This window comes from Lithobates pipiens, unplaced genomic scaffold (assembly GCF_037356315.1).
Source record: "Lithobates pipiens isolate NorthernLeopardFrog02 unplaced genomic scaffold, aLitPip1_a1.2 Scaffold_19, whole genome shotgun sequence".
NCBI lineage: Eukaryota > Metazoa > Chordata > Amphibia > Anura > Ranidae > Lithobates > Lithobates pipiens.
This window is the reverse complement of record NW_027507764.1, coordinates 373262941-373279455: the sequence shown is the minus strand read 5'-3', so window position 1 is coordinate 373279455 and position 16515 is coordinate 373262941. Positions and strand designations below refer to the sequence as shown.

Sequence of the window (16515 nt, the reverse complement as noted above, 5' to 3'; positions counted from 1 at the left end):
TTTTGACCCTAATATGCAAAAGGTGGTTTGAACTTTCATTAGTTTCTCTTAGGCCCAATTCACACCTGAGCAATTTTCTGCTTGAAGCTTGTATCTCTAAATCATCAAGCCAAATCTCATCAATTTCAATGGCCCCTGTTTACATCTGAGCATTCTGTCACCTGAAGCAAAACACCTGAAGCTCAAAAAGGGTACATGAGCTTCTTTTTGGCAGGTTACAAGCGTTTTTTGGCCCCATTGGACTTCAGTAGAAATGCCTGACTTAAGTGTTTTACGAGCGTTTTGTAGCTCGTTTTCTGCTCAAACGGCAGCTCTCCACCCCTAATTTCCTCTGCCCCCCCCCCCCCCCCGCCCAGTGCTTTCTATTGGCTAAACAAAAAGGGCTAAGCAGTAAATCGCTAGGCTCAGGTGTGAATGGTGCTCTAGGGTTCCAGAAATTAATTTTAAACAAGCCAATAATAACAAACTGGTCAGCATGTCAGATAATCTTTATTGTGAAAGGCCAGGTAGCCAACAACTCACAGTTAGATTGCTGTTTATTAAAAGAGCATAAAACTTTATTGTTCCACAACAGTGCAAATGGCAAAAAGCACAGTGCTGTAATTAACTAAAACTGTTACTTGCAACAAATATTACAGTTAGGTTTAAATTAAATATATATTTTTTTTATTACTTTCACTAGATCGTCATTGAGGAAAAAAATTATTCTTTTAAAGAACTACATTTTTAATCATAGAAGTAAACAATTTTGCTGGAAAAATTGGTATTCATCAAAAGCCTTTCATGCACTCAAAATGTGTCTACTCATGCATTTAATCATGTATTTGCTCCTAACTCCACAATCACCAAGTGTGACAAGTATCTGTAGCAGAACATGGTTACTCCTAAACCAGCAAGTTCTGACATAAGAAGAGGCACAAAAAGGCAGATTTTTCCATGACTTCATGGGCTTATTTTCAGACCAAGACATAAAGCCAACTCAGACCTCTGGATTTTACCATCTCTGTTGACATCGCAATGGTTTAGTAGAATCTTACGGAATTTATCCAGGTCCACGCCAGTGATACTTGGCTGTTAACAAAAATATACAAATATAAAATTAGAAAATGTGAAAAGTTAAAATAAGATTCACACGTTGACTGTCCCTAAATTTGTGTGCGATTGCTTCACTCCAAGTTTGACTGTGCTTTACAACAGTGTAACTTGTATATGTACCATTCAGCAAGTGAACTTTATTTGTGGGCGCCACATTCTGTAGATGTGCTCCTGTGTTTGTGCTGGAAGCACTAAGAATGGACTGTTACTGACAGCTCCGGGTCTCGTTCTAAGGATCACAATCTGGGAGAACTGGCTCTCAATTGTGCGAATCACAGTGATCATTACTGTGAAGACCCACCCACCCCACAATTGTTTCTCCTCTGTTATGCACTGTATATTTTCCCCCTGGCTAGAGCAGAAATCTATAAAAAATGTTAATGAATAAAAAAAAATCTAATAAATAAATAAAGATTAACTATATCAGAGCATGATCTAGTTTAGCGAGTGTCAGTGTTAGTATAAGGATTAGTTAGTGTCATGCCACGTACACACGACCGGACTTTCCGGCAGAAAAGGTCGAACGGTCTTGTTTTAGGTGCAAGTGCAAGTTCTAGTGTCAAAGTGTGTTTTAGGTAGGAAAAAAAAGTCCTACGTTTAGTGTCAGTGTGTTTAGGTAGGACAAAAAAACAAAATGCATACTATTGTTTCTTGGCCCTATTACTGGTACAAGGAACCAACAGCAACACACATGCGGTATTGCTACGATTGTCAGGAGTAGGAGAATTTATTTTTTGTATTTTCTTTGGTAGAGCATCATTTTAATGTCATACAAATATACATCTAAATTTTAAAAACAAGGTATAATACATCTGGATACACCAAGTAGTTGTAATATTTACAGTTTTACTAACAATGTTAAAGTTGCAAAATTGGGTTTGGGAATTAAGATTTGTTTTGACCTTGGTCATGAAGTGGTTAAGCCTTACACAAAATTGTATCTTTATATCTCATTGGTTGGTTTCACACGGGTGGTCCATCAGGACATGTGTCTGCTGACAACCGCTGGCATCCGATCCTGTCCACCAATCAGGCCCATCTGTCAACTTTTGAGGTGGACCGGATTGGACCAGCCTTTGTTCTTTTTCAGAGGACATGTGTCTGCTGACACCTACTGGCATCCGATCCTGTCCACCAAAACACAAATGGATGGGGATTCATTCCCCATCTGTCTGGTAAATCAGATCAGATCAGTCAGGTCGAAACAGACAGATGGTCCTTTTCCATTCAACTGTCCCATAGAGAACAGCGGGGCTGTGTCTGCGTCCGCTTTGCTTAGTGGAGCAGACACACAGACCTGTCATACGCCTGCTCATCAGGGATCAGCGGAGAGACCCCCTGCTGTGCAGGCAGATGCTCCTTACAGATGCACATCCGTCCATTTTTTAGTGACCAATACTTGCTCCCAATATAGTATTGCTCACTATATTAAGTTGTATACAGTTTACCTTCCAGATCTTTCCAAATTTTGATATTCAAGAACAGAATCCTTTCATTCAAAAAACTCAAAATAATATTTAAATTGTACTCATTGGTGTTCCGTACTGACACTAACTTCTCTAGCTTGTGTTCAGTCCAGGACCAAAAGATGATATGTCTTCTATGTACCTGTGCCATGGCTATCTCTCTGGCAGAAGAAGAAATTAAGCTTGCTTGATGAATGTATATGTGAGTGTGAACTTATATTGCAATGAAGTGGGTTATACCCAAGGGGCATTAACTAATGAAGATTACGCTTGAATAAATGATGAGGTAAATTGAACTAAATTGTGATAACACTCACGTTTTATCACGGGGCAACCAAATAGCATTTGAGATGGGTTTGTATGATATTCTATCCACATTATTGTCAGTGTTCTGCCAGCCTGCAGACAGTTGAATCAACTTTGTTTGTAGGGGTTTCTGGGAAATGATATAAGGAAAAATATCATTTTTTTTTGCCTTGAGCAGAGCATTTTGAGAACTAGGAATTATTACCCCATGTCATTATCTTAGGAAAACTTTCTGACAAATTAGATTTTCTCTAAAGAAGCACAACATCAGATTATAATAATGAGTAAGGAGGGTGAAAGTATTTTTTATATATTTGTGTATGTGATTATCTGCACACAAGTGTATGATTTATTAAAGCTGAAAGCATGAAGTGAAAAAACCCTGAATGTGTATAAAATAATAAATGTTGCATTATCGATATTGGTGATATCACAGCATTTATATTTTTATATATTTGTCAAATTGTCAAATTTTCAATCATTAAATATATTTGTGTTTGGTAGGTAATAGAATTTAGAATAGAATAGAATATAATAGAATTTTGTGGATAAACACTGATTTTAGTGAATAACTCCCCCAGGGAAAAAAGTCTAAAGCCCCATACACACTATCAGTTTTTCCTTCAGATTTACCAAAACCATATAATATGAGGTCAAACTTTAAGAGTTTCAATTTGTATGCAATCAGGCATGCCCTTGCACTATATGGTTTTGGTATACCTGAAGGAAAAAATCTGCAGAAAATCCGATAGTGTGTATGGGGCATAATTGTGGGTGGATAGCTTTGCTTGATTTATTATATTTAATTATACTTACCTGCTCTGTACAATAGTACAGAGCAGCTCATTACCTCTGCTTCTGGAGTCCCCCGCCAGAGCTATCTGTTTCTCCTTTCCCACAGGTGCCACCTCAGCAAGCCATATGCTGAGGGGGCACCTGAATGGGCACACTCCTGTGCCAGGCTGTGTGCATCCATAAACACACACAGCGTGACTCAGCCACACCCCCCAATTTCCTCTCACAGTATTTGACTAACTGTAGCAGAAGCCAATGGCTCCCACTGCTCGCAGAGTCTCAAGTGAGGCAAGGAAGAGGGAGACACAGTACTGCAGATGGGGACAGCACTGGATCGAGAGAGGACTCAGGTAAGTGTTTACCTTAATGCAGAGAATGCATAAAAGTAAAAAAAAAAACCTTGCGTTTATAACCGTTTTAACTACTTCATCTCTCACACCTGTATACGCCCTATCAACCCCAACAATTTCTACATTTCTGCTAGGAACCTGCTGTTCAAAAATAACTTTATCATTACTTAATCACTTGCAGATGACCTCACATAGGAGTACAGCGGAAGAGCGGCTCTCCTGTGATGGATCACGTATCTAATACGAGATCCAGCACTTCCGAGTAGGGGGCGCGTGCGTGCACCTGCCGGCTGTGCTGTGATTAGTCACAGCACAAGCTGATCAGTGGGTGCTGGCCAATGATTGACCGCCGACACATGCTGATTGGCGAGGAGGAAGACAGGACAGAGCTCTGTCCTGTCCATGGGGATATGATGTTTTTTTTTTCCCCAAAGTAGGGAATGAAAACTGGCACATCCCTTAGTAAAAGCAACTCACAGTACACACACACTGGTTAGGCACATATTTAACCCATCCATCACCCTAGATCATGGGTGCTCAACCTCAAGCTTCTGCCTTTGGAAGTCATGCTTGTTTAATTGACAGCCTTGCAATGCCTCATGGGGTTTGTAGTTCATCAACAGCTGGAGGGCCACAGGTTGAGCACCCAAGCCCTAGATGTTAACTCCTTTCCAGCCAGTGTCATTTGTACAGTGACAATGTATATTTTTACCACCGATCGCTGTACTAATATTAGTCACTGGTTCCCACAAAGTGTCAAAAGTGTTTGTTAGTGTCAGATTGTCCACCATAATATGGCAGACCCACTAAAAATCCCTGATCACCGCCATTACTAGTATAAAAAAAATTCCAGTACTGTATATATACCATAGATTGTAGACGCTATAGCTTTCACACAAATCAATCAATATACGCTTACTAGGATTTTTTTCATTATGTTTCAAAAATATATGTCAGAATACATATTGGCCTAGATTTATGAAGAAATTCAATTTTTTAAGTTTTATTATGCCACGTACACACGTAGCGGACTATCCGGCGGACTTCCCACGCGGCCCCCCCACCCTAAAGCACCTTGTCCCCATGTTGAGGAGGACAAGGCCCTCTTCCCGACAACCCTGGCCGTTGGTTGTCGGGGTCTGCGGGTGGGGGGCTTATCGGAATCCGGGAGTCCCCTTTAATAAGGGGGCCCCCGGATACTGGCCCCCCACACTATGTGTTAAAAGGGTTAAAATAGTTTATTGCACAGCTCCGGGGGTCTTCCGTCTTCGGGGTTCTTCTCGCCGGACTCCTCCGCTTCTCTGGGACTGTGACACCATAATGAGCGGGGACATCATCCGGTGATGTCCCTATATAAGTCGCCGCACGCCTGGTCCCTGTCATTGTGAGCAGAGAGAGCGACGAGGCAACATCTGAAGAGAAGAACAGAAGAACAGAAGACGGCGACAGCGGCGACAGAAGACTGGGCCACCGCCTGTAAAAGAGCTAGAAGAAGGTGCGGTGGCCTGGCAAGAAGAACCGAAGAGGGGGACAAGACCCCCGAAGTCGGAAGAAGAGGGCGGCGGCGAGGAAGAAAGCCGGGCTCCTCCGCTAGCAAAAGAGCTAGAAGAAGATAGCGGAGGAGTCCGGCGAGAAGACCCCCGAAGACGGAAGACCCCCGGAGCTGTGCAATAAACTATTTTAACCCTTGTGTGTTGTGTTTTTTTTAAACTTTTTTTTTTACAGGTGAATGGGTAGGGGTACATTGTACCCCATACTCATTCACATAGGGTGGGGGGCGGTATCCGGGGGCCTCCTTATTAAAGGGGGCTCCCGGATTCCGATAAGCCCCCCGCCCGCAGACCCCGACAACCAGCGGCCAGGGTTGTCGGGAAGAGGCCCTTGTCCTCATCAACATGGGGACAAGGTGCTTTAGGGTGGGGGGGGCGCGTGGCCTGGTACAGCTCAGGAGGGGGGACGCTCGCTCGTCCCCCCCTTTCCTGGCCGGCCAGGTAGCGTGCTCGGACAAAGGTCTGATGTGGACCTGGGGGGGACCCCACGCCGATTTTTTCCACGTTGGGGTTCCCCTTTAAGCCCATACCAGGTGACGGGGCCAGTGACGCCTCCATCGCTGGCCCCGTCTACCTGGAGACGCGCTCAAAATGAGCGGACTTTTCTCTGCGCTGGAAAAGTCCGCTCATTTCAAAAGTACGGCGGACTTGCATACCAACGGCCGGATTGTCCGCCGAAATGCGAGTTACGCGGGAAGATTGGAGTGCAAAAATACTTTCTAAGTCCACCGTAGTTTCGGGGAAAAAAAGTCAGCCGGAGGCTACACACGGGGGATTGTCCGGCGGACTTGATGTTGCCGAACTTTTGCACCCGATTGTTTGATCGTGTGTACGCGGCATTACTGGATGTGTTTTATAGCAGAAAGTAAAAAAATATATATTTTTTCAAAATGATCAGTCTTTCATTCTTCATAGCACAAAAAAAATAAAAAACCCAGTGGTGTTCAAATACCACCAAAATAAATTTCTATTTGTGTGAAAAATTTGGGTACAGTGTTGTATGACTGAAAAATTGTCAGTAAAAGTAACGCAGTGCCACAAAGCATAAAATGGCCTGGTCATGAAGGGGGTGTAAATCTTCTGGAGCTGAAGTGGTTAAAGTGTTTGTTACCCCAACATTCCATATTCCTGATATGTGCCTGTATCCTATTATCTTTGTATTGCTTCCTTTGTGTTAAATCCATGGTATTCCTGCCAGTCCCTCAGTTTTCCTATTAAAAACTGATCACAGTAAGCAGGAGAGCACACCATGGTCAGTTCTCTAGCTGTGCTGGGAACTCAGCCTGCTCTCCTCCAATGATCAGACTTGTCCTGACACCCCTTCCCCTTCACGGCCATTCACTGGAAAGCTCAGTGTACTGTTGCCTCTCCTCCCCCAGCTATTATGCAGCTGAGAACAGAGGGCATGTGATCACGTATAAGGAAAAACAGTATTCATAATGTTTTATTAATATCTATACACAAATGTTTTGCCTTTCATTTCTATTTTAACTACTTCCCACCCGGCCAATGTACATATATGGCTGGGTGGGAGCCGCCTCCTTCTGACTGGACGTTCAGGAACGTCCTTCAGAAGGAGGGGGATCGCACACGCACACCGGCGCAGCGGCGCGATCTCGATGCACTCCTGTCAGCCGGATCGCATCTCGGATCGGCAGGAGGGCTCTGTGATTGGCCCTCCTGATCACATGACGGCCGTGTCCAATCACAGCTGTCATGTGATCTAAACAAACAGCCAGTTGCTAGGCAATCAGCTCTCCTCTCCTCACACAGAAGTCCTCACCGATCACTAGTCTAATGTAAACCTACAGTGTAAACACACGTCCCAAAAATGTCCCCCACATATGTCCCACTACAATCACATGTCCCAATGATTATCTGCACACATTTGTACGTGATCACCTGCACACATCTGTACATGATCATTTGCGTACATATGTCCTTGATCACACAAACCAATTATTATACACTTAACTGAATTTTTTTTCCCAAAAACATGTAGCAGAATACATTTTGGCTTAAATTTATGACACAATTTGATTTCATTGGATTTCTTTTAAAATAGAAAAAAGAAAATATTGTTTTTTTTCCAAATTTCTGCTTTTTTTGCGCTTAGATCGCAAAAAATAAAAAACGGAGTCTTGAATAAATACCACCAAAATAAAGCTCTATTTGTGCGAACAAAGTGATAAAAATTTCATTTGGGTACAGTGTAGCATGACCGCGCAATTGTCATTGAAAGTGCGAGAGCGATGAAAGCTGAAAATTGGGCTGGGAAGGAAGAAGGCGAAAGAGCCCTCTATTGTAGTGGTTAAACTGAGTGGGTTGTTTTACAAGGTGATCATTCACAATCACAAAAACAATGTAATACATATATAGTTTTTAAGGAGAAAACAAGGCTTTTCTTTCATATTGTCTTGTAATATAGTTACAGTTCCTTGAAAAAGTATTCATACCCATTTACATTTTCCACATTTTGTCATGTTACAACCAAAAATGTAAATGTATTTTATTGGGATTGTATGTGATAGCCCAACACAAAGTGGCACATAATCATGAAGTAAAGTAAAATGATAAATGGATTTCCAAATTCTTTACAAATAAATATCTGAAAAGTGTGGTGTGAATTCAGCCCCCTTGAGTCAATACTTTGTAGAATCACCTTTCACTGCAATTACAGCTGCATTTTGTTTGGGGATGTCTCTACCAGCTTTGCACATATAGAGAGTGACATTTTTACCCATTCTTCTTTGCAACATAGCTCAAGCTCTGTCAATTGGATGGAGAACATCTGTGAACAGCAATTTCCAAGTCTTGCCACAGATTCCAAGTTGGATTTTGGTCTGGACAAGTATTCAGACCCTTTGCTGTGACACTCATATATTTAACTCAGGTGCTGTCCATTTCTTCTGATCGCCCTTGAGATGGTTCTACACCCTCATTTGAGTCCAGCTGTGTATGATTATACTGATTGGACTTGATTAGGAAAGCCACACACTTGTCTATATAAGACCTTACAGCTTACTGTGCATGTCAGAGCAAATGAGAATCATGAGGTCAAAGGGACTGTCTGAAGAGCTCAGAGACAGAATTGTGGCAAGGCACAGGATCTGGCTAAGGTTGCAAAAAAAATTCTGCTGCACTTAAGGTTCCTAAGAGCACAGTGGCCTCCATAATCCTTAAATGGAAGATGTTTGGGGCGACCAGAACCCTTCCTAGAGCTGGCCTTCCGGCCAAACTGAGCTATCAGGGGAGAAGAGCCTTGGTGAGAGAGGTAAAGAAGAACCCAAAGATCACTGTGGCAGAGCTCCAGAGATGCAGTCAGTAGATGGGAGAAAGTTGTAGAAAGTCAACCATCACTGTAGCCCTCCACCAGTTGGGGCTTTATGGCAGAGTGGCCCGACAGAAGCCTCTCCTCAGTGCAAGACACATGAAATCCCACATGGAGTTTGCTAAAAAAAAACACCTGAAGGACTCCAAGATGGTGAGAAATAAGATTCTCTGGTCTGATGAGACCAAGATAGAACTTTTTGGCCTTAATTCTAAGGTATGTGTGGAGAAAACCAGGCACTGCTAATCACCTGTCCAATACAGTCCCAACAGTGAAGCATGGTGGGGGCAGCATCATGCTGTCCCCTACAGCTGTTTTTCAGCTTCAGGGACAGGAAAACTGGTTGCAATCGAGGGAAAAATAAATGTGGCCAAGTACAGGGATATCCTGGACAAAAACCTTCTGCAGAGTGCTCAGGACCTCAGACTGAGATGAAGGTTTACCTTCCAACAAGACAATAACCCTAAGCACATGGCTAAAATAACAAAGGAGTAAGCGGGGATAGCTCTGGACGTTACACAAATTCTGGACATTGTTCTTTGTCTATGTCTGGATATACTGTGACATGTGAGATTTGCCCCGTTTGTTGTAATTGTACTTAACCCAAGCTGTGACATTATGCATACTCTTTCTGTAATGTGGGGACCCTTTTTCCCTTTGTTTGGAGTTGAATAAAATTTATATTTGAAAAAAAACTAAAAAATGAAGGACTGGCTTCACAACAACTCAGTGACTGTTCTTGAATGGCCCAGCCAGAGCCCTGACTTGAACCCAATTGAGCATCTCTGGAGAGACCTAAAAATGGCTGTCCACCAATGTTTACCATCCAACCTGACAGAACTGGAGAGGATCTGCAAGGAGGAATGGCAGAGGATGCCCACATCCAGGTGTGAAAAACTTGTTGCATCTTTCCCAAAGAGACTCATGGCTGTATTAGATCAAAAGGATGCTTCTACTAAATACTGAGCAAAGGGTCTGAATATTCAGGACCATGTGATATTTCAGTTTTTCTTTTTTAATAAATCTGCAAAAATTTTAACAATTCTGTGTTTTTCTGTTAATATGGGGTGCTGTGTGTACATTAATGAGGAAAAGAAATGAACATAAATTATTTTAGCAAACGGCTGTAATATAGCAAAGAGTGAAAAATTTAAGAGGGTCTGAATACTTTCCATCCATATATACATACACACACAACTTGCATATTTTAGTTTGGTATACTAGCAGCTCAGATAGATATAGGGATAGTAAAGTGCTTTAATTAGAAATTCAAAAGTTAACCACATGGATGGAGAAAAAATGTGTAATGTTGCTGTTAGTTAATCCTATATTTATTATTTATCCTATAATTTATCTTATTTATACAAAAATTATGTTTCTGGTATAGAGCAATGAAAATTTATTACCGGTAGCTAATGATAAAATGGCTGTCTAAAGAAAATGTGTGTATATTTTTGTGTCACTACAAAAACAAACAACACAAGTGAAAAAAAAAAAAGTTGTAAAAATAATAAAGAAATGTAGCTAAGGGGGAAGCGTATTAACTAGAGCGATTAAGGTAATAAATCACTGTGAAAAAAAAAAAGGTTTATTAAACCGAAATTAGTGCAGATCGTAGGAGGTTCCTTTGGGATTGTAATAACAAAATACATTGTAACTGTGTTTATAGGAAAAACCCTTCCTTCAGGGCTTCAGACAACAAAACCCAGAACACAGCTGTCACAAAATCTACAGTTTTTTTTTTAATAAATATATTTTTTTATGCTTATACAATAAGAAAGTGCCTCTTGTATAAATGAAGCTTGCAATGTAGAATTTTTGTAAATACAAAACCTGCTGCAACACAGACCAGGACTCAACTGTTAAAATTAGATTTGGCCCTGATGATTTCAAGCGCCTTGCCAGAGGGCCACCCAAGGGGATACGCCTTTTGTGTCTTATTAAATATACTTCCCTGCCTAGAGCACTACACTTTTGCTTCTTGCACTGACAAAATGGTTGGTCCCTATTTGGGTATATTGTTTGAAATAAAAACCATATGGCTACCACTAAAGCTGTGCAACATTAAAATATATTTGCAGATTTGTTTTGAAATGTGAAAAGGATAAGATAGGTCCTCTTTGCAGATTACTGTGGCTTATCCTGGAACAATTTTTTTTTATATATATATATATTTGATCTTCTTTATATAACCAAGTGTTAAGTGCATCATAATTAAATTGAAATACACATCAGTTATACCCTACTAAAATGTCAAAGTCAACTTGTTCTATAATCTTTTCCAGCAAAATAATGATTTAACCATCCATTATGGCCTTTGCAAGGTCAGTCAGTAATCTACTTGTAATAGAAAATCACATTTTAATCAGCTTTAATCATAGTGTGGCTTCAATACAAAGAGAGGAACCCAGCATCTTAAGGTTTATAATGCACTGCATGAAAATGTGTAGTGCTTTTGTCCATACTTTATTTTGATTTTTTTAGTCAGGTAAATATGAATTATTGCAAATTAATATGTTGCATTCTTATATACAGACAGCAGATGGAGCTTTTCACATGATTTCTAAAGTGTATAAATTGGCCCTTACAGTTACGTTCCTGGAACAGGAAGTAAGGGTAAATTTTCTGAAGGGGACACCTGTTCTGGTGCAACTGTCTGATAAGAAATTCATACTATTTTGGAGGCATGTCCCTTCACTTCCTTTTGCATCACTAAGCCCTTGTACACACGGTCGGAGATTCCGACAACCAAATCCATCGGATATTGTCCGTCGGATTTTGTCTGATGGATTTTGTCCGAAACTGTTGCATACACACGGTCGGACAAAGTTGTCGGAAAATCCGACGTGATGACGTTATTTTGTTACGACGGGACTACGTTCACGCTAGTAGCCAATAGCTTTGGTGTAGGAATTTGATCTGAGCATGCGTGGCACTTTGTCCGATCGGAATTCTCTACACATGATCGGAGTATGTCCGATCGGAGCATTTTGTCAGAAAATTTTACCAGCAAGTTGGAAAACTTGGTCCGTCGGATACTCTGACGGAAACAGTCCGATGTAGACCACACACAGTCGGAATATCCGACAAAACTGTCCGATCGGACACATTCCGTCAGAATCTCCGAACGTGTGTACAAGGGCTAAGACAGGAAATTAAGGGAAATCTCCCAAACATAACACAGATGGGATAAAATGAACTAACAGGAGTTTTAATACTTTCCCACTTTATCCAAAACTATAAAATGAAAGTACTGGCTACACATACACTTTAACAAGCAGCAGGGCTGGACTGGGACAGAAATTTGGCCCTGGACTTCATCCAGACGGGCCCACTTACATTTTGAGTGTCCCATCAGCACTCCCTTACATCAGAGTGTCCCATCACCAGCCCCCTTACAACAGAGTGTCCCATCAGCACTCCCTTACATCAGAGTGTCCCATTACCAGCCCCCTTACATCAGAGTGTCCCATCAGCACCCCCTTACGTCAGAGTGTCCCATGAGCAGCCCCCTTACATCAGAGTGTCCCATCAGCACCCCCTTACATCAGAGTGTCCCATCAGCACCCCCTTACATCAGAGTGTCCCATCAGCACCCCCTTACATCAGAGTGTCCCATCAGCACCCCCTTACATCAGAGTGTCCCATCAGCACCCCCTTACATCACAGTGTCCCATCACCAGCCCCCTTACATCACAGTGTCCCATCACCAGCCCCCTTACATCAGAGTGGCCCATCACCAGCCCCCTTACATCAGAGTGGCCCATCACCAGCCCCCTTACATCAGAGTGGCCCACTGAGCCATCAGCCCTCCGGGAAACTCCCAGTAGTCCCGATGGCCAGTACATGCCTGACAAGCAGTAAATGATCTTTAGAATATTCCCTCATTGACACTGCACAGCAAAATGCCCACTCCAATCAGTAAAGTCCTTCAACTCAGGTGGTAGCACTATAGTCTCCCCCCTTACTGTACACCTGTTTACATTCAATATTAAAGGACTTGAAGCAGGGAGCAGAATGAGCTGCTGAAAGTGATATGACTGTATACTTTGAGGATGAATTACTCCACACTACTCTAAAAAGGCAAACAGCAGCCTGCTTTTTGACACTGCATTGTTTATCTTCAAACCATTTATTATCAGGTCAACTGAGAAAAAAAAAAGTGATCAAAGTGTCTCGATGTGATCTGGTGATTATGAATGACCTGCTGATTCAGAATAACCATTGATTGCAAAACAGGGTGATCATCAAAGGCTTTTTTTTAATCAAACAGATAAAAAAAATACAGTATGTGTTAAAAACAAAATTAAAAAAACAAAAAATATACCAAAAGAAAGGGGAAAAACCTAAGGGACTATTTGTATTTTTCAATGTTTTATTGATTAATGGTGGAATAGTTATCGTTTAATAGTTGAACATAAACACTAAGCAAGCACTAATATCAAGCAATAATAAATACATAAAAAGTTAAAACTTTTTTTTTTTTTTAACCAACAAAGCCATGTAATTAGTAGGTCAAGTATCTTTGTATACAAACAGACACATAAGCAAAAGGTTGCTCAACCTACTATTCATGCTTTTTGCTATGCAAACAAATATTATGTCATACAGCAAAAGGGTTTAAAAATACAGGTACAAGATTAGCAGATTCCGGCAGAGCATGTCAATCACATGACTTTTTTTTTTTTTTCTTTTACATCTTATAAGAGGACAATAATTTCACTTTTTCCAATATCTGAGGAGAGAAATTTTGTCTAAATTTTGGTGAAGGGAAAATTGTCTTATTCACTCATCTCTACAGTTAAAGCAGAACAAGTTTGTGAACAAAATAATAATTGTGTTTGTAATTTCCTCCTAAACGGAGTCCTGCTGTTCCTTTTTGTTCACATGTTGCCAGACTGCCTGAAATTGCTAAGTAAATAATATTTTTGGCTGCAGATAAATGCCCTACTTCTAGATGTGCCACAGTAAAGCTGGCCATATACCTATAGATTATCTGCAGATTTTCTATGGTTAGATGGAAAAAGTGGGAGATTCCTCCATCCACACAGTTTAGTGAATATGGAGAAATCTGTTGCACTTTTTCCATCTAACCATAGAAAATCTACAGATAATCTATAGGTGTATGGGCAGCTTAAGCATCACAGAGCCACTTCTTGTCAGTATCACTGTTGTTTGGAACCCCTCTATAGTTCCAGAGACTACAGAAGTGAAATCACAATGTTATCAGCAATGATGGTGTATGGGAAAGAATGGATTGCAATTTATACACAATTCTGCCAAGGTATTCCTACCCACTGAACCCTTCTTGCAGCTTGCATTGGGCAACAATGGGTTGTGGGCAATGATCACTTTAAACAGTACTCTCCTTTCATCACCCGCAGAATTGCCCATAACTTAGTTCCAAAAATCATGAGACTTATGCAGCGTACACGCGATCAGACTTTTCGACGGACTAGGTCCGGCGAACCGGAAACCGTCGGACAATTCGATCGTGTGTGGGCTCCAGCGGACTTTTCTTTCCCAAAAGTCCAACGAACCTAGAAATAAAACATGTTTTAAATCTTTCCAACGGACTCGAGTCAGGTCGAAAAATCTACTAGTCTGTGTGCTAGTCCGACGGATGAAAATCGACGCTATGGCAGCTATTGGCTACTGGCTATGAACTTCCTTATTCTAGTCCAGTCGTACGTCATCACGTTCGAATCCGGTGGACTTTTGGAGTGATAGTGTGTGGGCAAATCCGTTCGTTTGAAAGTCCGGTGAATCTCAGCTGCAAAGTCCGTCGGATAGTACACCGGACCTAGTCCATCGCAAAGTCAGATCGTGTGTACGCGGCATTAAAGTAGAACTATAGGCAAAACTTTTTTTTTGAGGGTTATAACTTCTGTCAGATTTTTGTCACCATCTTGGCTCCCTTAACGGAGATTTCCTTTTACTTCCTGTTCCATAGCCAAACAGGATGTAAGAGGAAATCCCTGCAAATTAAGGGAATACTTTGGGGACCCCCAGGTCACCAGAACTAGTGTACCCATTGAAAGATTTCCCCTCTATTACTTTTCTGGGGACAACCCAACATTTGGGATTTTCTTTTACTTTCACTTTCAATTATAATGGTAAACAGGACAAATAAAGGAGGTAAATCTCCCTAATGGGGACATAGAGAGCAATACAAACTGACAGGGGTTCTAACCCCTTTCCCCTCCATACAAAAAAAAAAAAAGTTTTACCAACACTACCTTCTGTTTCCATAGACTTTCAGGGGGCTCATGCGAGGCACAATATTTAACAAGTAATATTTTGAGTGTAGTGGTAGATATGAGAGACAACATATTTGAGGGAGGTGAGTAAGTTGGGAAAGATGCAAATAATAATAAATCATTAAATTATGCTGCTATTTTGGAAGGCTAGGCATATCAAAGCATTTTTCATGTTAATATTTGGCTAGAAAACTCACCTTCACTAGTTCCATCATGTCTTTGACAAATCCATCAACTTCAGGACCTTCAAGGGCTCCTGTTTTACTCTGGAAAAATATCATAAATAGTTAGTCAGCATGTCTAAGGGCCCCAAACCCCTCATATCTACTTTGAATATTTTTGTTAATCAAAAAATGTTATTCTAGTTTATTCTAGTTTATAGTTTATATACTGACTTTGTGATGGAGCTGTGCTCAGACTCTTGAGTGGATAATTATTACGGACAGCTCTTCTTCATATCTCCTAGTAGTGTCCTGTAAGGGACTGTGGTTACCAACATTAGGTCTTTAATAGTAGCCACTCTGGGACCCCATGAACAAGCATGCAATCTTATTTTGCTCTGATGTAATAAAGCTTGATGATGTCATAACATTGTGGCTAGGAAGTGCTGTGAAAGTGGCCAACAACACTGAGGGAGACAGAGGCAGGCTCTGGTTTTTATGCTTGTGTACAAGTCCTGTGTGCCTTTTAAATGGGATCTCCATAGGCTATTCCCTCTTCAGTCTATCATGAATGCTGCTGCCAGACTCATCTACCTTACCAACTGCTCAGTGTCTGCCACCCCACTCCGCCAATCCCTACACTGGCTTCTGATCGCCCAGCGAATTAAAATTTTAAATACTAACAACAACATACAAAGCTGTTCACACCTCTGTCCTGAGCTACATCTGCAACCTTTTCTACAAGTATTACCCAAACTATCCTTTCTGCTTCCTCTCGAAAACTTCCTGCTCTCAATCTCCCTTGTCTCCTCCTCCCATGCTTGTCTCAAGGACTTCTCCAGAGCCTCTCCCATCCTCTGAAACCCTCTACCTCAATCTGTCTGGATATCTCCTACTCTGGCTGCCTTTAGGCAATCCTTGAAAACGCATCTCTTCCGGGAAGCCTATCACACCTCCAACCAAACTTTTATCCCTTTTATCTGCTCATCCCCCCACAATTACAATCCTTTGTACCACTTGCCCTTGTACGCTCTTACGATCAGGGCCCTCTTAACCCTCTTGTGTTTTTTTTGTATTGTAACTTTACGTTTTTCTCTTTTATATTGTAATGCACTGCGAGAACTGTGGCTCTATATAAATCCTGTATGATAATATGAACTACTTGCCGACAAGCCACCGCAAATATACTGCGGCAAGGCGG

The 16515-nt window shown here is 41.3% G+C and overlaps 1 protein-coding gene across 3 annotated transcripts in view; it reads right to left on the bottom strand.

Moving 5' to 3' along the window:
* Window positions 1-470: 470 nt before the first annotated feature.
* Window positions 471-16515, bottom strand: part of SCGN (secretagogin, EF-hand calcium binding protein) — a 123251-nt gene continuing 107206 nt past the window's right edge. For 2 of the 3 annotated variants that reach the window (XM_077492303.1, XM_077492301.1), the window contains 3 exons: window positions 15351-15419; window positions 2879-2997; window positions 471-1071 (listed from right to left, as the gene is read on the bottom strand). In XM_077492303.1, coding sequence (XP_077348429.1) covers window positions 1023-1071; window positions 2879-2997; window positions 15351-15419 — 237 coding nt within the window. In that variant the 3' untranslated portion in view covers window positions 471-1022. The remainder of the gene's footprint in view (window positions 1072-2878; window positions 2998-15350; window positions 15420-16515) is intronic. The other variant, XM_077492302.1, reaches the window with a different exon arrangement.